Source organism: Nansenia antarctica, assembly GCF_963989245.1.
Source record: "Nansenia antarctica genome assembly, chromosome: 1".
Taxonomy (NCBI): domain Eukaryota; kingdom Metazoa; phylum Chordata; class Actinopteri; order Argentiniformes; family Microstomatidae; genus Nansenia; species Nansenia antarctica.
In genome coordinates this window covers 65,063,175-65,085,640 of record NC_137674.1, presented here as the reverse complement: position 1 = coordinate 65,085,640, position 22,466 = coordinate 65,063,175, and the positions used below count along the sequence as shown (strand labels likewise).

General features: G+C 43.6%; 1 protein-coding gene across 1 annotated transcript in view; it reads right to left on the bottom strand.

Annotated features, from left to right (window-relative positions):
- LOC308152096 (structural maintenance of chromosomes protein 6-like) overlaps positions 1-22,466 on the bottom strand; it is a gene marked incomplete at both ends in the record, with an annotated part of 30,086 nt that overhangs the window by 2,399 nt on the left and 5,221 nt on the right. Inside the window, 14 exons of the mRNA XM_080525006.1 lie at positions 1,842-1,967; positions 2,133-2,278; positions 4,718-4,855; positions 5,557-5,727; positions 5,865-5,945; positions 6,536-6,671; positions 6,913-7,073; positions 9,460-9,574; positions 9,775-9,976; positions 11,766-11,944; positions 16,384-16,548; positions 17,653-17,741; positions 19,601-19,747; positions 20,007-20,105. Of these exons, the coding sequence (XP_080381132.1) occupies positions 1,842-1,967; positions 2,133-2,278; positions 4,718-4,855; positions 5,557-5,727; positions 5,865-5,945; positions 6,536-6,671; positions 6,913-7,073; positions 9,460-9,574; positions 9,775-9,976; positions 11,766-11,944; positions 16,384-16,548; positions 17,653-17,741; positions 19,601-19,747; positions 20,007-20,105 (1,955 nt within the window). The remainder of the gene's footprint in view (positions 1-1,841; positions 1,968-2,132; positions 2,279-4,717; positions 4,856-5,556; positions 5,728-5,864; positions 5,946-6,535; positions 6,672-6,912; positions 7,074-9,459; positions 9,575-9,774; positions 9,977-11,765; positions 11,945-16,383; positions 16,549-17,652; positions 17,742-19,600; positions 19,748-20,006; positions 20,106-22,466) is intronic.

Genomic DNA, 22,466 nt, shown 5'->3' with positions numbered 1-22,466 from the left:
TCTCCGCCACTAATTGATTCAGTCCACTAAGTCAACGTCCTCTCCTCAGGCTGCGCAACGAGAAAGGCAGCGAGGTATTATGACCGGAGAACAGTAAAAAAGCAGATTGAAGCTAGATTTAGGCCCGCTTTCAGACCTACATTTCGTTCCGATTTAGGGAGTAGTAAGTTACAATATGTTACAATGTTGCACCTCGTCTTGGTTTGTGTTCGCACTGAAGTCGAGACTGAACCGCTCTCAACACGCGCAAGGCAACGCGCTTGCAAAACAGTTTTGTGATTGGTCCGAATTTAGCGGGAAATTTGGATTTCAGGAAATCCCTCTCCCTGTCCCTCTCTCCATCACTTTAGCAACGACACAGTATTGGCAGGGGAAAAGAAGGTGAGTCGAATTTTTATTGACAACGGATTTACATGCTGGAAAAACAAGCAGCTAAAAATCAGGGAACATTTGGACAATAAGAGACACAAGGGAGCTGTGGTCACATGGTCTAATTACAGGGCAATATGCGTGGGGCAAAAATAATCTATTGCCTCTAAAATCCTCACGAACAGAACGGCGGAGGTACGGGAAAACAAGGCTCATGTCGGTGTCATCAAAGGTAAAAGTTGGTTTTCTCAGCTGATAATATGCATTACCTTGCATACCTTGTTATGTACCAAATATACCAAATGCTCCATCTGACTGTCACACTGTGATTTTACTTTTAACAGTTAGTGAGTAACGTTAGCCGGTTTTGTGCGTGTACTCTCTTGGAGGCCTACTTCGTATTGATGAGCTGATGTCTTTTCAGTGTGTGTGTGTTTGTGTGTGTGTGTATGTGACAGTTTATATTCTACGGATGTTGTTCAGTGCTGTATGCGTGTTCCCGGTTCTGTGTGTACTCTTGTGTACTTCATATTTGATGAGCTGATTATCTTTCACTGTATGTGTGTGTGTGTGTGTGTGCATATCTGTCAGTCACATGTATATTATACGGTAACCTATGTTCAGTGCTGTATGCGCGTTCTGGTGCAGCTGTAGCCTCAGGATATCTTGGTATTTGATCACCTGCTATATAAAACATCGCCGCATTAATGGCTTAACCGCAATTTATTTTTTATTTTATTTTTGCCACCCTCTAGTTTTTGGTGAAATTACGTCTTGACGCCCGTGCGCGTTTCATGCGTGTGCACGCGGAATATCGCGTAAGTGACCACCCCGCCACTAATGTGAAAAATCCTGGAGGAAACACTGAGCTATATATACTGTATTAGTGTTGTTCCGATACCGATACTAGTATCGGCATGGCCACCGATACGCACAAAAATGCTGGTATCGGTATCGGCGAGTACTTTACAAAAACGCAAGTTTTTTTGTTTTTTTTTACACTTAAGTTTTACAAAAACTTTACGAGTTTTACAAAGGTTTTGAGCAGTGCCAGACTAAGTGTTAGCAATAATGTTACATCGAGGTGAGTATGCGGCTCAAAAAACATGTTTTTTTGTTTTGTTTTTTCAAACGCCGTGGTATCGGATCGGTACTCGGTATCGGCAAGTACTGCGCGGTCCGGTATCGGTATCGGGATCAAAAAATGGTATCGGAACAACACTATACTGTATATACATTTTTTTTATCAAAAGTACCGATTTAAGTAGCGTTTCGGTACCGTTTATAAAGTATCGGTTTGGAACCATTATCGGATAAAACCCAAACGATACCCAACCCTACTCAGCAGTGTGAAAAGGGCATAACAGACTTGATACCTGTGTCTGATAGAAACACGGTGTGACATTCCCCTATCCTATCCTGTTATCTAATAGGACAAGAAGAGAGAGATGCGGTCTGTGGGATCCACCTACCTCCTCAGTGTGGTGTAGTTGGTTAGCCTCTCGTTTATGATAGTGCCCAGCATCTGGGTGAAGCGGTTGAGGTTCTTTACCTCCAGGGCCAAGGTCTTGTAGCTCAGCTGGGCCTCATGGAATTGCCTGAGGAGGGAGGAGAGACGTCATCATTGTGTGGACAGTTTCTCCAAAGTGACTTACAAATTGGAGGTTACAGGGACAGTCTCCCTGGAGTAACTGAGGGCTAAGTGCCTTGCTCAAGGGCACACTAGTGGTGGTGTTTACCCAGGTGGGTCAACAGTAGTTTACCTGATGACCGTCTCACGGTCTCCCTGCTGGTCCTGCTGGGTGCTGATCTTCACCTTCAGGCGGCTGATCTCGCTGTCCAGATTCCTGGCCGAGCGTCGCACCTCCAACCGCTCAGGGCAGATCTCAGAAGCTCTTTCTACGGCGGTCTGGAGCACACACATGCGCACACAATGTTTGGAGGCAGAGATGAACAGAGACATACAGTAGACATACAAATGGGGTGTATGCATGCACACAGCAAAACAGGAGAATAGTGAGAATGACAAGCACACACACACAGTTAGAAACTACTAAAGTGTTTGACTAGAGATGCTCCGATCAGGGTTTTTGGTGCCGATCACCGATCACCGATCACTGGAATCAGTGATCTGCCGATCCGATATCACGATCACCGATCACAGCGTCGAAAATGGCAATTGAAGCATTCTATTTATTGTGTAGCATTACTTATGTTTTTAATTATTCTTAACACCATTGACATTGTATATTAAGTATTTAAATGAAATTAGGAGATGAGAAAGTATCATGAATTGACGACCATCTGTTTTATTGAATTCACAACCACCTGTAGCTTACTTCAGGAAAAACAAATAAAATGTGAAAATAAAAATAATAATAAATAAAATGTACACTGTCACATCAAATGTGCAACATTCCACTCGAATGAGAGGAACTAGGGGCTCTTAGAGAACTTGGAGCTTATACTGTATACTGTAGCTTTCCTGAGGAACAATAAACATACCCAAACTAAACTGCAACATAAACAGGCTATAGCCAAATATAAAATACTGTTTCAAGCCAGTCAGTTTCAAGTCATATTTAGGAGGAGATAAGACAGCAAGTCAGCAATAATCAATAAAACAAAAAAACAAAACATTGCACCTAAGGAGATTTCAGACTCAAACCTTACTTCTGATTAAGCAGCATCACTGACAGATTAGCCTTGAGAAATACAAGCATCTCAGCGTTTTTGGCACTCAGCCTGTTCCTCTTATCATCTAAAATATGTCCTGCTGCTGAAAAGTCGCTCGCTATCTACACTTGTGCAAGGTGCACAGAGGAAGACCTAAAACTCACGCGCTAATAGTTGTTGCTATGGGCCAAGTGACTTCCTGCTCGCGGGGTCACATGACGTCGCTGCACACTACCTACACTACGCTCGTGAAGTCGCGCTGGAACTCTGACCAGCACTCGTGGAACGCCTCTCGTCCAATCAAAGCATTCGGTCCCTTTATGACGTCGAGCCCAGTGTGCGCTTCGGCGCTCTCTGAGCGAATCGACGAACGCAGCAAATGCCGTATGATATTCGTGGTATTGAAAGACCTTGCGTGCGTTCCTCCGCGAGGTATTTCTTTTGAGCAGACATTACAAACGGCATATTTGTTGTCTCTTTCCGACACTGTGTAATATTTCCAGACTGGCGACGCCATTTTGTAAACTGATCGGTCGTGTTTGATCGGCCGTTTTGAGAACTCCGATCAAAACCGATCAAGGCCATATCGGCCGATACCGATCGGCGCCGATCAGATCGGAGCATCACTATGTTTGACGAACACACACAGGCTCCGCACACACACACACGCTCAGGAGGAGGCACACAGAAGCCATTAAAAAGGTTTATTTTGAAAGTCTCACCCTGCGTCTGACTCTGATATGATCCTGTTATAGAAGCAGCATAGCAGCAGGGTAGAAGCTAGGTAAAGGGGTACGCAAGCCAGTCTAGGGCTGCGTTCGTAAATTCGCTCTGAGAGCGCCGGAGGGCACTCTGGGCTCAACGTCATAAAGAGAACTTTTAAGTAATTTGATTGGACAAGAGGAATTCCATGACTGCTGATCAGATTTCCAGAGCGAATTTACGAGCGCAGCCTAGGTATAAACCATTCGCAGACTAGTTTTTTTTTCATAACACGAAGGTTTTAAAGTACCCACTCGATATAATAAACAACAGTTTAACGATCAAATTTGTGGATTGGATTCACTATTCTCGTTTGCCATAGGCTACTGGTAAGGGAAACTTTTGTAAATACTTCCGTTTTGGGATGTGTTAGTGTTTGGGGCTGTGTGATCATCTAATTATGTGTAGTTATGTGTTTCTAGCATGTCGATGTTCTATCAGCATGTTGTGATGTTATCAAAATTAAGAAGATGAATGGCTGAAATGGCGCAAAGCGGGGAAAAACTAATACGACATCTAAAGTCTGGAACGATTATATTTCAAAACAACGCTTCCCTTTAACTCCCCGAGGGCTCAGACTACTGCCAAGTCTATCTCTGGGTTTATTTGCAAAAACCTTTGCCTGTACAGTGTTGTGGAAAATGAAGGTTTCTGCCGAATGCTGCTAACACTGAAACCACGTTATGAAATACCAGTTAACACAGATATTGTGATGTATCGTTGATGAATTGTCTTACAATGTATCGATTATCGCAAAATCGATTATCTCAGAATCAATGTACCGCGATACTATCGATACGGGGGGCAATATATTGTACGGTTATCGATACGTGAGTTACCTTGCGATTCCCACCCCTAGTTATGACGGTATTATACAAGTGATGTTGACAGGTAAAATACTTGGTCCTACCAAGAGCTCCTGCTCCTTGGCCTGCATGCTGGTCCAGAGGGCCTGGATGCTGTTGATGTGGGCCTTGCGTCTCTCCTCGTAGTGCTTCCTATGGTGCTTGCTCTTCTCCACCTCCTGGTCTGTCCTAGCCAGCTCCCCCTGACAACGCAGAGGGATGGACAAGCCATTCAGATTAGGATTGAGAAGTCCTTCATATAGTCCAATGGCTGGGCAATTTGGTTGCAGCATAATATGAAGGAAGAGACATGAAGGATATCACTGAAATCCAATATTTTTGTGGATATATAGATATCACAATAGATAACGTGGCGAAACAATGTTTTCAGGGTTTAGGTGTTTTCATAGTAATCTAACTAGAATTAACACCTTCCGTCTACAACACATCACTATAAGCCTTATCTAGTAAAAGTCCTCCTGGGCCGTTTTAAAAAACCTGTTTGAAGCTGGATCTTCTCGATTACATCTGTTTTTTTTTTGTCTCTCGTTTAATGCTTTTAAAAACTTGCATAATTCCTTTTTACAATTCCAGCAGAAAAATACAAAAAAACATATATCAATATTATGACTGTTTAGTATCTGTGTGGTGCACATGTCAGGGCCAGTTTTTGGCAGATTTTAGAACCAGAGGCTGACATCATATAAACATCCTGTATCACTTCAACTAGTTGTAGAATTTACACACCTTAATCCATCACAATTAAAGGCAATCTAAGCTATAAACCATCTTTCACACTGAATGCAGCCTGAAATGTCCAGAGTTAGCAGATCTAGCACCTGTTCTACTGCCATTCTAGAGAACTAAATTTCCCAGAATGCTCAGAGGCGTTGGTTAAACTGACCGTGATGGGTTCGGCCTCCTCGGTCACAGCGGTGATGGTGTCTTTGTGCTGTCTGTACCTCTGCTCCGCCTCCTCGCTGGAGGCCTTCAGCTGGGCCATCTGGACGCAAGCGGCATCCTTCTCAGCACGCGACACAGAGATCTTCACAATGATCTCCTGCAGCTCTTCCTCCTATAGGGGAGTGTGTGTGTGTGTGTGTGTGTGTGTGTGTGTGTGTGTAATACAGAAGAGATGTGGAGAAAGTCCATGAGTTCCATCCAATCTGAGACACGTCATAAGAACAGACACTGATGTTCATTACGACCCACCAGTGGGTTGAGGTCCTCTGACTGCGGCTCCTCCACGTTCTGCAAGTCACTCATCTCCATCTCCAGTCTCCGGAACTTATCCTAGAGGAGAAGGAAAAGAGAGGAGGAGAAGGAGATGGGATCATGAGATGGTGTAAAATCTGTTAGTAGTACAGTGCTCCCTATCTGGAGGAGCAGAAGTGCTAATCGAGTGACTATGTATCCTTCAATGAGTTCAGGGACTCGTTAACTGCAGGAAAAGGAAGACAGATGTAATGGTTGTAGAATTCTTCCGCAGCAACAGGTTTCAGGTCTTGCGATAAGATGACATAAGGAGAACTGAGGTCGACATCATTTGGAGAGGACGTGTTTTATTTGATGTTACAAAGAATTTATGTTAGATTTACATTTTTGGCATTTAGCAGATGGATTTATCCAAAGCGACTTACAAAAAATACATTTGTCCAAGAAAGTGAATCATCTATCCATCAGTCATCGCAAGAAAAAGTTATCTATGCCCGGACCAGGGGCCATTGGCAGCCATAACGCTAGAAGAAGGAAGAATTAAGTTGCTATAGTAACCAGTCCAGACCATATATACTGAAAAATGTATGCACTCACTGTAATGTAAGTCTCTTTGGATAAAAGCATCAGCTAAATGGCAGATAGTGTTATATATTAGGTGGGTGTACCTTAGCTTTCTTCCTGTCATCATAGGCCCTCTTTAGGAGTCCCTGGTTCTGCCTGACGTCCTCATCCACCCGCTTCATCTGCAGCTTGAAGCGATCTATGTGGGCAACCTGGTTCTCTATTTCCCCCCTCAGGTGCCTGGTATTTTGGAGGGACGGAGTAAGGGGGGGGGGATAGAAGAAGAAATGGGGTGGGTAAAAGGGGGAGTCAAGAGGATAGAGAGAGAGAGAAAACGTAAAGCAGAGATTAAAAATGGGGGCTCAGAGAGAACAAGTATGAGGGATCTCTTCAAAACTAATAGATCTGCGAATATGGTATGAGTTACATGCAGTCATGAATGTACACGTACACACACACACACACACACACACACACACACCTGATTTCTTCCTCGACGTCTCTGCTGAGGTAGGAGGCCCTCTTCTGATCAGAGGAATAGAAGCGGTTGTTGAAGATCTGATCTCCGTCCTTCGAGAAGGCTTGACTGCAGTTCCTAGGAGGCTGTCTGCTCTGCATCACATTGCGAGCCTCTGCGCTATTCTACACACACACACACACACACACGCACACACACACACAATAAGGTTTTTCTTATCTTCCTAAAAGCCAACGTCAGTAACATCACAGAGGATATGGTTTTAAGATGTATTGCTTTTAGAATGCAATTGTCACTTCGCTAAAGTAGGGGGACACATTTCACACCTGTGCGTTGGTGTGAGCTAACTTTAGCCTGCGGTTCCTGTAGCAAAATAAAGAGACCCTAGTCATAGTTGCAGTCACTACTGGCCCATGGGTGACTTGGAACAGATTTCTAACATTTAGTTTATTTTTTGTTTTGTTTTTTACATTTAGGGAATTTAGCAGACACCTTTGTCCAAAGCGACTGACAACAATAAAAAAAAAATACTTTAATCAAATAAAAACTAGTACTCAGTCGAGATAAAACAACAGTAACATATTAAAACATAGGATAAAAGCTGACAAATGTACACTAATAACACATAATAGCTGGTTTGCACAGAATTATAATAGTAACCTACCGTATTTTCCGGACTATAAGTCACGGTTTTTTTCATACTTTGGCTGGTCCTGCGACTTAGTCACGTGCGACTTATATATCAATAATTCATAATTCCTCTGACTGACATGAACCAAGGAGTAAACATTACCGTCTACAACCACGAGAGGGCGCTCTAGGCGTGTGACAACGAGTAGGCCTACCACTGAAAAACTATAACAAATTTACAACTAGACAACTGATGACACAAACAAAATGCAGTCAAAAAGAAAATCCTTTTCTGCAGATTACAAACTGCAACTTGTAAAATATGCAGCCGAAAACGGTAATCGAGCAACAGAAAGAAAGTTTGGAGTGAGTGAGAAACTTGTGAGGGACTGGCGAAAAGCAGAGGTTACTCTCACTGCCATGAAGAAAACGAAGAAAGCTAATCGCGGGCTGACAGCAAGATGGCCAGAGCTGGAGGAACGAGTCCACAGATGGGTGGTTGAACAACGTGCTGCCGGGAGAGGCTTGTCAACGGTACAGTTACGTCTCCACGCCCTGGCAGTGGCCAAGGAGATGGATATAAATGACTTTGCAGACGGGCCTTCTTGGTGTTACCGCTTCATGCAACGTAACCGCCTCTCTATCAGAGCGTGGACAACGGTGTGTCAGAAACTGCCGGCAGACTTCCAAGCCAAGATGGACAGTTTCCGTGAGTTCGTAAAAGAGCAGGTAACTGAACACAACGTGTCACCGGCTCACATCATTAACATGGACGAGGTCCCGCTCACGTTTGACATCCCCATGGGCCGAAGTGTCGCAGAGAAAGGGGTGAAAAGTGTCAATATCGTGACAACTGGTCATGAGAAATCACACTTCACAGTGGTGCTGGCATGTTGTGGAGATGGATCGAAATTGCCACCGATGGTCATTTTCAAACGGAAAACCATGCCAAAAGAGGAATTCCCCCCCACAATTGTCGTGGCCGTGAATGAGAAAGGGTGGATGGATCAACACATGATGAACGTTTGGCTTACGAAGTGCTACACTAAGCGTCCTGATGTTTTTTTTAAAAACACGAAAAGCCCTGCTTGTGATGGACAGTATGCGAGCACACATAACGCCACAGTGCAAAGAAAAAATAAAAGCTTGCAACTTGTCATCATTCCTGGAGGTTTAACCAAAGTACTCCAGCCACTCGACATCTCAGTGAACCGGAGCTTTAAGGCAGTCTTGCGTCGCCTGTGGGAGGAGTGGATGGTGGATGGAGAGCACAGCTTCACGGCAACTGGAAGGATGCGCCATGCAACTTTCCAGCAAGTCCTTGGATGGATCGACAAAGCATGGACTTCAGTGACAACCGGAACCATCCTGTCGGGATTCAGTAAGGCCGGAATAACTGGAACTGATGCTGAGTCTGACGACAGCCCTGCAGAAGAGGAGACGGCGCTTCATCTTCCTCCGGAGTTGGCAGAGTTGTTCAGAAGTGACACAGAGGATGACGAATTCAATGGATTCAGTGATGTGGAATGAGATCGGGAGAACTTGCTTGTTGGACTCGCTGGCTTGTTATGTCCGTTTAGCCTATTCAGCCTCCCAGGTAGGCCCATGTTCTTTATTAATGTGTTAATATATATATATGTATTATTATTAAAAATTCATCACATACCGGACACCGGTATTCAGCGGCATTCAGCCTGAGCCTGTTGTTCTGTGTGCTATTGTGTAATTGAATAACTGAATGTTTTTGAGAAATACATTTCTAAATAAATGCGACTTATAGTCCAGTGCGACTTATGTGGTTTTTCCTCTTCATGCCCCATTTTTTGACTGCTGCGACTTATACTCGGGTGCGCCTTATAGTCCGGAAAATACGGTAACCCTTTAACTGTGGCTGCCAAGCCTGTGGTGCCACGCTCTTACCTTGATCAGCAGGACGGTCTCTATGCTCCTCTGGTCGATGAGGCAGTTGGCCACTACTGGGTCCTCTATCTCCAGGGCCTGCAGTACTGAAGGGTAGTCTGGGTGGTAGACTTCCCTGGACGGATGGATGCATGGAGAGATAACAGACACACACACACACACACACACACACACACACACACACACACACACACGGTTACATGAGTAATTAATATACATATAAACTTTATTTCTTTCTGTTAAGCCCATTGTATTGCATCGGTGTATGAAATGTGCGTTACACAAATAAAAGTTGCCACAAACAGGTAAAACAACCTCCTGCTGGTGTCGTGTTGGTTGGGGAAGAACTGGCTGGTGATGATGTTAGGCCTCCTGTCTCCGGCGTAGTATCTGCTCATCAGGCCCTGCAGCACCCTCTCGTCCTCATGGTTGTCACAGGTGAAAGCCATCATCAGGGCCTTCAGACACGCCTCCACTGCCAGGGCCAGCTCTGGGTCCTTCAGACGGAAAAGGTAACCTGGAGGGAGGGGAGGGAGCGAAGGAAGGACAGTTGAGGAAGAGAGAACTAGTTCTTCATCCAAGATGCCATGTGGACCATGTGAATGAGACAGAGAGAGAGAACTATTTGTAGATCTAGCGTAAGACACAGAGGAACGGCAGGGTTCTTCCCAGGACATATGTGACAGCAGCTGGTGAAACCGGGAACAAGTCAGCAACCAATCAAAATGTTCTGACTTTTATTCAGAAAAAGTTAAATAAATGTCAACTTTGTTGAAAATCAATTACACACTCACTAGTCAACTAACACAGCTTGTTTTGTGAGCCTGCTAACAATGTAAAGTAGTGTTATAGTTAACTAGGTAGTAGTGGGGATTACTCACCGAATCCATTGCATTGCAATGTTTTGATTTGACTAGCGAGTGTGTCATTGATTTTCAACAACATTGACATTTATTTAAATTTTTCAGAATAAAAAAGTCTGAACAATTTTATTCATTGCCGACTTCTTCCCGGTTTCACCAGCTGCTGTCACATAATGTATGTATAATGTAAGGTGGCGCTGGATTTCTTTATCAGAACCCGACTTGCGTTTAATTCAAGTCAAAAACTACAGCTAAAAACACTGAATTCATTGAGGAACATCATAACGCTTTCACTTTTGTATTTTACAACGACATAGTGGTGCCACCAAGTTCACAGCGTGGTGCAGCGCCAGTCTTACATTCTTTGGGGAGAATGCCAAATGGTATTTGTGGTAAATATATTTGGAAACCTAGAGAAAAAAGACTGCTGATGTGAGATGGGGACAGAAAGAGCCAGAGTCAGAGACACACAGAGAGAAGAACACAGAGACACACAGAGAGAAGAACACAGAGACACACACAGCCAAACACACACACAGAGCCACACACACACACACAGTCAGCCAAACACACAGAGCCACACACACACACACACACACACAGCCACACACACACACACACACACACTCTTAAGCCCAATTTATACTTCTGCATAAAATCTACGCCGTAGCCTGCGTAGGCTCACGCGCACCTCTCCAAAAATGTAATTACGCGGCACACCTACGCAGACCGTAAGAACTGTGATTGGTCCGCTTGGTAGCACATGATTCCGACTCTCTCGAAGGCCTAAATGCGGAAGCCTTAAGAAATGTCATTTACAGTGCCCCGCGGTGGCGTAGCGGTCTAAGCACTAGCCACTAGTGCAAGCTGCCCACCGGGGACTGGGATCGAATCCCGGTCTCGCCAGACCCGGATATGGCCGAGGCACACAGGGAGCGGCATATTGAGCGGCCGCTCCAGAGGGCGGTATAGGACTATTTCCGGACAAGGATCCGTCGCGCAACAGCGCCCCCGGGGTGCCGGAATAACGGTGCTGGGCTCGAGGAGCCAGTCAGCTAGTCTGCCTGGCGATCTCCTCTGGGGCTGCCGGCCACGGGGTCGTGCGGCGGATCCTACGCAATAGGCAGTGGATGCTAGGTTGGGTTCAATTGGATACCAAATTGGGTGAAAAAGGGATAAAATCTGAAAAACACATTTATAAAAATAAAAATAAAAAGTCATTTACTTTTTCTGTAATTACTTATTAATAAAGATTTGAAAAATTATGATAACCATCTTATATCTTAGTTTAATGTAATTTCAATGCATTATAGATATTTTCTTTACAACAAGCATAACAAAAAAAAATCGCTATTATGCCGAACTATAAATTGGGAGAGCCCTTGCATAGGCTACGGCGTAGCCGCGCGTAAATTCGATGCAGAAGTATAAATTGGGCTTTACCCAGCGGTCCCAGTGGCTTCTTCCTGAACTGGTGCCTCCTGTGGGCATCATCTATGTCAGCCAGTAAGGCGGGCATTCTCTCCCCGAAGCGCCGCAGCCGGTCCGAGCGACTGTCCTCCATGGTGCGTAGGTTCCTGTGGTTGGCATCCACAGACTGCCTCAGGTTCTGCTCCTCCGTCCTAGGTTGAGACAGACAAACATTCAGCTGTCTCAGTTCCTAACCCTAACCCTGCATTTCTAGTGCCATGCTCTAACGGTACCAATTAAGCCACGCAGCACCATCTGACCATCTCTGATATGTTTGTAGGTAGGTGATTACACAAAGTTAAGTTAAAGTAAAACAATATGAAAATGCACTGCACATCAGGCAAACGCTAGTTGGCGGTATTCAATCCCAGTTATGTCTCTTTGTGAAATTGGAGCCCCCAGCGATATATATTGCGGAGCCTGTTCCCTCAATACTCAGTATACTCACTAGCCTGGGGACGAAGTTAGTATACTCTTCTTCCTCTTATGCCATTTAGCTGACGCTCTTGTCCAAAGCGACTTACATTGAAGTGAGTGCATACATTTTTAGGTATATATGTTCCCAGCGGGAATGAAATCCCCAACTAGGGATGTCCCGATCCCACTTTTTCACTACCGATACCGATACCTGGGCTTCAGGTATCTGCGATTCCGATATCAATCCGATATTTGTATTTATTTTTTTACTCCTGAATAATAACAAATACTTCCCCATTATATAGTCCACAACAACAGTTGGCTATTAAAGACTGCCAGCCTTTATTGAAGCAACAAAAACAGTACTCTGCAGTACTCAGTGACCAAGTTAAAACAATTTAGCAGCATTCAGCATTGTAAAAAAATAAATAATTACTGTCTGATTTCTAGTTTTAGTGCCTTCAGGTTTTTATTCTATTTATCTTCTCTTACAAATGGCATGCAATTATAGCACCCTTTTTTAAAGTGTAGCCTGGTGACACCCGCTGGTGAGACCCTAAACCAGTCGCATAATCGAAGGGGTCAAAAAGTGAAACTTATTGTGTCAACATCTGGTTTTCGTTTTTTTTCATAACAGGCAACTTGAAGTTTTAAAGTAGCCACTCAATATAATATACGATCACGTTTAACGATCACTACATTTGTGAATTGGATTCACTGTTCTCGTTTGCCGTAGACTACCGGTAAGTGATAATGACTTGTAAACATACTTTCGTTTTAGGACGTGTTCAATTCAATTCAATTCAACTTTATTCGCCATGTGCAGTGCACTAGGAACATGACTTGGTATTCTCCATGCTGAACAAGCTACAGTACATACAACAGCAAGACGACAATACAACAATACTCAAGACAATATATACAGTACCAATATGAGTGAACAAATATACTGTACAACTTAGTGCAAGAACATGTCAAGTGCAAGGTGCAATGATCAGGAGTTATTGAGGAGGGCTATGGCTTTGGGGAAGAAACTGTTCAAGTGGCGTGATGTTTTTTGACCTGATGGCCCTGTACCGCTGTCCAGAAGGGAGTAATTCAAACAAGCTGTGAGCTGGATGTGAGGGGTCAGCCTGATCTGGAGCTATGGAGGTCTGTGATGGGAGGCAGGGGGCAGCTGATGATCCGCTCAGCTGTCCGTACGACTCTTTGTAGCTTGGCCTTGGATCGGGCAGACACAGAGTCATACCAGACAGTGATGGAAGATGTTAGGATGCTCTCTATGACGGCCCTGTAGAACTGGACCAGGATGTGACGACTGATGTGAAGTCTCTTCAGCTGACGGAGGGAGAACAAACGCTGCTGGCCTTTTTTAACTAAATGGGTGATGTTGTTATCACATTTTAGTTTGTTGGAGATGGTAGTGCCCAGAAACTTGAATTCATCCATTATTGTGACAGGGGAGTTATTGATGACCAGTGGAGAGTGAGTTTTTTTCCAGAAGTCCATAATCACCTCCACTGTCTTGGTGTTGTTGAGTTCCAGGTTATTGGCTGCAGACGAGGACACCAGGCGGCCTACCTCCTTCCGGTAGGCAGTCTCGTCATTATTAGTGATGAGGCCAACCATGGTGGTGGTGTCATCTGCATATTTGATGGTCTTGACAGATGTGTCACCAGAGGTACAGTCGTTGGTGTACAGGGAGTAGAGCAAGGGGGAGAGCACACAGTCCTGAGGAGCACCGGTGTTAACTGTGCGGTGCTGAGACAGGTGAGGGCCCATCCTGACATACTGTCTTCTGTTGGTGAGGAAGTCAGATGGAGGGGTGGCTATTCAGCTGGGCCAGTTTATTGTGGAGGAGGTCAGGAATGTTGGTATTGAAGGCTGAACTATAATCCACAAACAGGACTCTGGCGTAGGTGTTTCGATTGTCCAGGTGTTGCCGAATATAGTGGAGCGCAAAAGCAAGGACAGTGTGTTCATCTAATAGACCTATCGCTAAGCCACGCCCCAAAATAGAAATTGTCCAATCATATCACAGCAAAAGTCAAAACAGGCAGAAAACTCGGACAAACAACTTGCAAATATCTGATGGTGAAAAGCTTCTAGACTAAATATTCTTGTCATCTTTAAAAAACATGTCTATTACTTCAGACAATCAGAAATGTGCCAACTCCCACCATTGTAAGTCAGTGAATGTCATTCAGTCGCGGTCGGTCAGTCAGTCACTGTCAGTGAGGCGTTGTTTGTTTGTCTGAGTTTTCAAAGGGGGTGTGGCTTAGCGATAGGTCCATTATTGTAGTTGTGTGTTTTTAGCGGGTCGATGTTCTCTCAGCATGTTGTGATGTTATAAAAACGCAGTTAGACTTTCGTAGCTATGTATCACTGTTAGCCGCTAGCTGTTAGCCGCAGCGTTTGTTGTTGTGGTTTGATCAGTCACTCTTCTCCTGTCACATTCTCATTCTTGAGGTGCACCAACAGTCAAATACTCATGTCGTCTTTAATGCCGTGGATCGGATCGGGACATCCCTACCCCCAACCTAAGCGTTGTTAACACCATGCTCTACCAACTGAGCCACAGAGGACCACGTCGTGAGGTATACCGTATTTTCCGCACTATAAGGCGCACTTAAAAGCCTTTAATTTTCAAAAAAAACGACAGTGCGCCTTATAACCCGGAGCGCCTTATATATGGATCAATTGGTTCATTGGTTGATCCATACTGGTTGTACACGGCGCTCAAGGCGCTCTGTCAAAATGTTTCAGTACGACTGGTAAACTACAAAGCCGCACCGCTTGCAGCATTACGGTAATCAGTAAACACCGGTACTGTGCTTACTCACAGTCCCACACCACTTGTGTGTGTATAAAGACCCCAAGTAAAGAAGACTAAACAGAGTTTCCGAGGGAACAAAGCGAGATGGCCACAGTTAGAGGACAGTTAGAGGACAGTCAGAGGACAAACTCCAACAGTGGGTTGTTGAACAGAGAGCCGCAAGTAGAAGCGTCTCTACAGTCACTATTCGAATGAAGGCAACAGCGCTAGCACGGGACATGAACATCGATGAATTTCGAGGCGGTCCTTCTTCTTCTTGGTGCTTTCAACTTGAAGTTTTAAAGTACCCACTCGATATAATAAACAACAGTTTAACGATCACTAAACACTTATAATTTGTGTATTGGATTCATTATTCTCGTTTGCCGCAGGCTACCGGTAAGGGAGGGTTGACTTGTAAACATACTCTCGTTTTAGGACGTGTTCAAAAGCAAGAACTGTGTGATCATCTAGTTATTTGTAGTTATGTGTTTTTAGCATGTCGATGTTCTCCCAGTATGTTGTCATGTTATTAAAATACAGTTGAGACCTTCGTAGCGATGTGTTTTGTTAGCAGCGTTCGTAGCTGTGGCTGCGTTCAGAGTCCCTTTTCTCCCATTCAGTGTTTGAGGTGAACCAACATTCAAATACGCCTGTCGTGTTCAATCTTTCTCTGATTTGAATGTATGACACATCATTTGAAAGCTTACAATCTGTAGTTTAAGCATGTGTAAAAACTGAAAAATTACGTTGCACATTTCACCAGGAGCTGTCACATATTGGTTGTTGGTTATAATTGTATAACCTATTGGTTTTTTCTGGTGTTGTTTTCTTGTTTTGCTCTGTTTGTAGTCTACTTGATGTATTTTTATCAGCTGTTAAATCACCACAGCGGTTAATCCACTAATAGAGATAATACCAGATTGAAAATGCTTGTAGCTAACTACTCTATATCTCGTGGTCGCAGCTATTGCGAATTGCTATTCACGCGAGTCAGCTGTGAATCACCGCAGGTCCTTGACGCTTGTTGCAAAAATGGATGACGAACGGCTGATACTTGAGGTGGAAAAATATATATTTTTGACAGTGGAGCAGGTAGAACGTTGACGGTGACAACGCTCAGGTGGAGCTTGGACAACGGGAAGTTGACACAACACCGATGGAGAGGTGACGCAACGCAGTAGGTGGAGCTTGGGCGTAACGCAACCCCAGTCAAACGTTTGACTGCAGTATCTTCTATTCTATGCGCCTTATAATCCGGTGCGCCCTGTATATGAAAACAGTTCTAAAATAGGCCATTCATTGAAGGTGCGCCTTATAATCCGGTGCGCCTTATAGTGCGGAAAATACGGTACTCACAACATGCGGGTTTGCTCCTCCTTGGCGCGGGCCACAGCCCGCAGAAACTGGTCTATCTGCTGTTCCAAGGTGGAGTCCTGGAAGTTGAGAGCGTCCAGCTCCGTCTGTAGCCGCTCCATCCGCTCAGCACGCACCTGGGTCTCTGCACCCGAAGCCTGGCTGATACTGGGGGTGGGTGACAGGGAGACAGAAAAGAGAAATTGGAAAGATAAATTCCAAGTGGTCACAGAGTCATTCCCCTCCCCTCCCATGCCATGACATTAAATGAAAGAAACTTTGAAAGCAAGAAGAATGATTATAAGAAAATGTGTGAAAGGTAGGGATGCACCGATACCGATACCAGTACTCATATTCGTAAAACTCGTATTTGTAAAACTACCGATACATCCCCCCTGATACCACTTTACGGTGTTATGCCAAATTACTCTCCCGCAAATTCCTAGTACAGCAGGGTAAACATTCACAAAACATAATATATATGAATTAAGATTAATTTGGAAACCATAATACGAACAATGTTTTTTTTTTTTTTTCAGCTGACGTTATGTGAGACTCTAGAATCATGGGCATCATTTATTTTGTAAATAGTTTGTCAAAAGTAGCTTATTATTGCCTATTAATGCTTGTACTTTACTCAATATCATTTGTTATATTTTTTAATTCTCACTGATTATTTTGGTGAAAAATGTCAATTATTATGACAAAAATTGGCGGACCCCCTGCAGTACCTCTGCGGACCCCCTAGGGGTCACGGACCCCCGGTTGAAGACCACTGCACTAGAGTGTCTGAAATAAATATACACTATTTTGTATGAAGAAAAATAGGAAAACACTTTCTAAACACATTTTCTTACTACAAGCTACTCTGTTACTAGCATAGAAACGGCCACAAAGTTTGAGCATTAACAATGGTATTACGGCACAATAATGGTATTACTGAAGCTGTTTCACATTGTGAAAAAGTACATCAACAGCCTGTTTACTTTATTTTATGAAGTGATTTGACAATAGACAATAGATTCATTCTGACAGTCAGACTAGCTTGTCTATTACCAGCTAAAATATTATAGTTATAATTATATATTAATATATGTTTTCAAAGTCATTGTTAGAACTGTAATGGTATTATTAAGTACTCGGTAACAGTATTTGGTATTGGCAAATACCCAAAAGTAAGACTTATACTTGTAATCAGTCTGAAAGAAAGTGGTATCAGTTAAAGGAAGAATGTGTGAAAGGTAAAGGAGAACGGGGGGGTGGAAGTGCTACCTCAATTTGAGCTCATCAATTCTCCTGGAGAGCTGATCCTTGTCCTTCTCCAGGTCTCTTAGGTTGGTCTTGGATCTGTGCACACTGGTCTGGGAAAGAGTCACAACAACTAAGACGATCAAGCGAACAAGAGAGGGCCAACTCCTGTGTGTTGATAGAAACCCCCAAAGGTCTTGTTTAATCTATTGTAGTTCTTAAGGTTGTAGTTCAAGGGATTTGTAGTATCGTCATAAGCTACGGATGGATCCTAATGGCTAGTTACAGCTTGGGTTATGGTTACGCATATTACAGTGCTCTCATCTCAACGATCATAGCCCTAGGGGGTATTCCACGTACGTTGATAACTACATCAGCGATTCGTTGAAAAAGCCTGGTTCAAGCTAATCTCGATTGTGATTTAAGACTCAACTCGTTCCAATAATCCAGTTCCGGCTTGTCTCGTCAATGGTAACTCAGTTCTGGTTTGGAAATGCTGGCTTTAGTAGTAATAAGCAGCCCAGAACAGACGATTGACGAAAAGAAGATACTATGACTGGAAAATGACAGCTCAGCACTCTACTTATGGAGCTTTATGAAGACGAAGATTAAGAAGTAAAAAAGGGCAATATTGCCACAATTAACGAGGCGAGGGAAATGGCTTGGCAAAAAAATTGCTGACCGATTAAATACGTACGTACTACTAGCCCCTACTAATTGTTTTATTTGATTTTTTTCATAAATGAACATTCACTATTATCACTATCATTAGCAGCATGCTATGCAGGATCAGATCATCAGGATGGCATTGAGTGACATTGAGTGGTATTAACTGCTGCCGTCAGATCATAGTGTTCTTTTAAGATGGGGGTTCAAATCCCCCTGACATAACTACAATGGTGTTTGAAGCCTTTCTGACTAGTAATGATGTTCTTCTAGCATTGTAGCTGGCCCCTGAATTTGGCATAGATAATTATTTCTTATGATTACTGATGGATAGATGATTCACTTACTTAGACAGATGTATTTATTGTAAATCGATTTGCATGAAGGATTCTGTTAAATGCACCCCCAAATGTTAAATGCCCCCACACATTAAATTAAAGTCAACCACTCTCTCCAGAGGCAAGGATCGAACCAGCAACCTTCTGAATGCTAGCTGCCTTAACCCCTGTGCCAGACACCCCGCTCTGCTATTTTTGATGCAAGCTGATACAGATACCTATCTATGTATAGCTTTTTTCTCTATCTATCTATCTATCTATCAAACTATCAATCTATCTAAAAAGGTCAGACATAATGTTTCCAAAAAGTCTCTTAACGGAACTGTCTTTCGGGATTTTGTTTCCGCCTGTAAGACATTTTTAACACACATCAGGTTAGTTCTGAGGCATAAATTGCCATGGTAACTCAATAGCAATTTCTTTCAGCCACATTCAGGGAACGGAACTCCGAGTGAAATTATCGGGAATTATCAAAACAAGCCTGGATTTTCCTTTATCAGCGTTCATGGAATACCCCCCTGGTCATCTCAGCTATCATAGCCCTTGTGGTCGTTCTGTGCTCTGGTCTTGTTACGGCAGTTGTTGTTGCTGTGTTGTTGTTGTTGTTGTTGTTGCTCTGTGCTGTTGTTGTTGTTGCTCTATGTGGTTGTTGTTGTTGTTGTTGCTCTGTGTTGTTGTTGTTGTTGTTTTGGTTGTTGTTGTTGTTGTTGTTGCTCTGTGCTGTTGTTGTGGTTGCTCTATGTGGTTGTTGTTGTTGTTGTTGCTCTGTGTTGTTGTTGTTGTTGTTTTGGTTGTTGTTGTTGTTGTTGCTCTGTGCTGTTGTTGTGGTTGCTCTATGTGGTTGTTGTTGTTGTTGTTGCTCTGTGCTGTTGTTGTGGTTGCTCTATGTGGTTGTTGTTGTTGCTCTGTGTTGTTGTTGTTTTGGTTGTTGTTGTTGTGGTTGCTCTATGTTGTGGTTTAAAGCTCACCCCAGCGATGTTGGAGAGCTTGCTGCTCTTCTGGGCCTCGTTCTTCAGCTCAGTCAGCTGGGGCTTCAACTCCTGCACCCTCACAGTGATGGACTCCAGCTGGTCTTGGACCTCTTTGTACTTCCTCTCCGCCTCCACCACCTTGGCCTGGACAGGAATTGAGGTGAACAAGAGCACCAGCGATTACAATCAGTGGAGGGAAAAATGGCAATGAGAAAACATAAACCAACAGGGCAACCCATCACTTTTGGTCTAAATAATGGAAAATACTACCAATAACTGTAGGTTTTGAATATTGAACTGGAAGGTTAATCAAAATGCCAGACCAAGTTGAAATGTAGGACCACAGGTTTGGAGCCATAACTCGTCTTAGGGTTTTGGCCTGTAAATAAGAGGTCGACCTTACCTTCCATTCGTCCACTTTTTGATCGTATTTGGCAGTGGACTTCTCCTCTGATTCAATCCTGTCCTTCAGGGGCGTCACCTCCTTCTCCATCTCTGTCACCTGGCACAGAGGGACACAAGTGGTGTCAGTAAGAAATCACTGAACACTAGGACAGCCGTGCCTTTTTTACCTACTATAAGAACCGCCTCTGGGGTCAAATGACCATAGTCTTTACAACGGGAAGCTGCTATTTACATACAACGACCCCTAGTTGGCCGGCTTGTAAATTAGCCTGCCTCCTACATAAAAATTGTTTTATCGAGTGCAAAGATATAACATTTATTTTACTCACCCACCCATGGCTGTTCTATTGTTAAGTAGGAACTGGACCTGGGTTTCCGTTAACCGGTAATTGCCGGACTTTGTCCGGTAATTTTTTTTGAAGTCCGACAAATTGAAAAGTCGTCGGACATATTGTCCGGACATATTCTTGTCCGGACATATTGTCCGGTGAAAATAATTCCCTTTGAATACAATTCGCTAAAATTCTGATTCCTTCTATTTTAAAAAAGACGAATATATAGGCTATGTATTTCTTTTATTATGATATGATTTGACACCGGCATGATGATGACTCCTAATGTGTAGGCCGGCCTATGCGAAACAGCGCACAGGTGCCACATGGGATTGATGCCAGATGGGATTACAGCTTAACCAGTCTATTACCGCTTAAACACAGTAGCCCATTCGGCGGTAACCCATGCCTATCTGGCAACCCTGCCAACCCGTCCACCATAGTAATACGCAAACGTTGCAGCTCAAAGTGCACCATAGCGAGCGATTACATTAATGGAAAGATGGCAAAACAAAGTAAGCTTAGGAATTATTTCATGAAGCCAAGCAACAATGAGTCTGAGCCTGAGGAGAAGTCTGACTCTGAAGCGGCACTAACACAGCTACGAGATGCCCCAGGCCCAGAAGAAGTGAAGTTCCAGGCGGACTGCCAAGACGGCCTGTACAATGATGTCAGAGTGACACATGTAGGTGACCGGTCCGTTCAGGCGTTTAAAAATGCCCGAGCACGCTACATCCAGCATCTAGTAGATGCACTACACGAGCGATTCCCCGAAGATTCCCTAGATGTACTGAACAGCTTCGACATCCTTCTGAACCCCTCCCAATATCCACAGACGCAGGATGGTAAGTAGAAGCTAGCCTGTTTAATTAAGTTGGTTGCAAAATGCATAGTATAATTCTTAGGCCTATCCTTTTTGAATAACCTAAAATGCTTGTCTAAATTGCGAAATGTAGACTATGGCCGCCGCCCATCATAGGCTAATAATAATTATCATCATCATAATAACAATAATAATTATTAGGCTATAATAACAACAATGATGAAAACAACAGGATAACATTTAAACCTTCCTACTTTTCAGTTAATCTGGCTGTTGATGTCATTTTGTCATAAAAAAAAATAGGCCATCACTGATTCATTATCACTCATTCCGTCCCCTCAGCGCTTGAAGAATATGCTAAACCGGCCATCCAGACCATCATTGGTCATTTTGGCCAAGAAATGACCAGCGATGATGACTCAGCACCAGCCACAGCCCCGGTCATCGATGCCACAAACGTGCAACGAGATGCCATCGGTGTCATGACAGCGCTTCGTGGTTATGGGGGCTTGCGTTTCTCAACAGCCTGCGAAGTCCTCATCCGAGACTTCAGCGAAATTTACCCAGAGTGGGCCACACTGGCCAAGATAGCCTGCTTGATTCCCGTCTCCAGTGTGCCTGCAGAGAGAGGATTCTCTCTGCAGAACCGAATTAAAACTGCGGACCGAAGTCGCCTTGGGGAGGGCAAGGTCACACGGCTAATGCGCATTGCAAGTTGCGGAGAGACACTTTGCAGCTTTGATTTCAAGTCCGCAGCTGCACGCTTCAATGCTGCCAAAAAGCGACGTAGGCCTAATAAGTACTAGCTGAATTATATGAGCAGCCATTGTTATTTTCAGAGTTTTTACTCTAGGCTATTTTATTTAAGGCTATCCCCTATCTATCTGAGAAAAGGCATAGGCGATAGGCCTAGGCTGTAACATCGAACGGAAATTAGCCTATACATACGCATTGCAAGTTAATTTAAAGCCTATTTATTTTCAAAGAGTTTTATTCTATTTTATTTTATCTGATAAAAGGCATATGAACGGAAATTAGGCTAGCCGTGTCACGCCAGAAGCCTACATGCTTGCACTGTTACTGTTCAATAAAATGTTATACATCTAGACATTGTGGTATTTCTTTATATACGTATCCCAGACTGCCTATCAATTGTTTCTCAATAAACAGTTATGTTCTCCCCATTGTCATACTCCCGAGCTAAACGAAATGCCTTCCCAAACAGCGAGACCTGGTTATAGAAATGACGTTGTTTTATTGATTTAAAAAAAAGGGTAAAACTGGAAAGAGAAAATAGAGAACT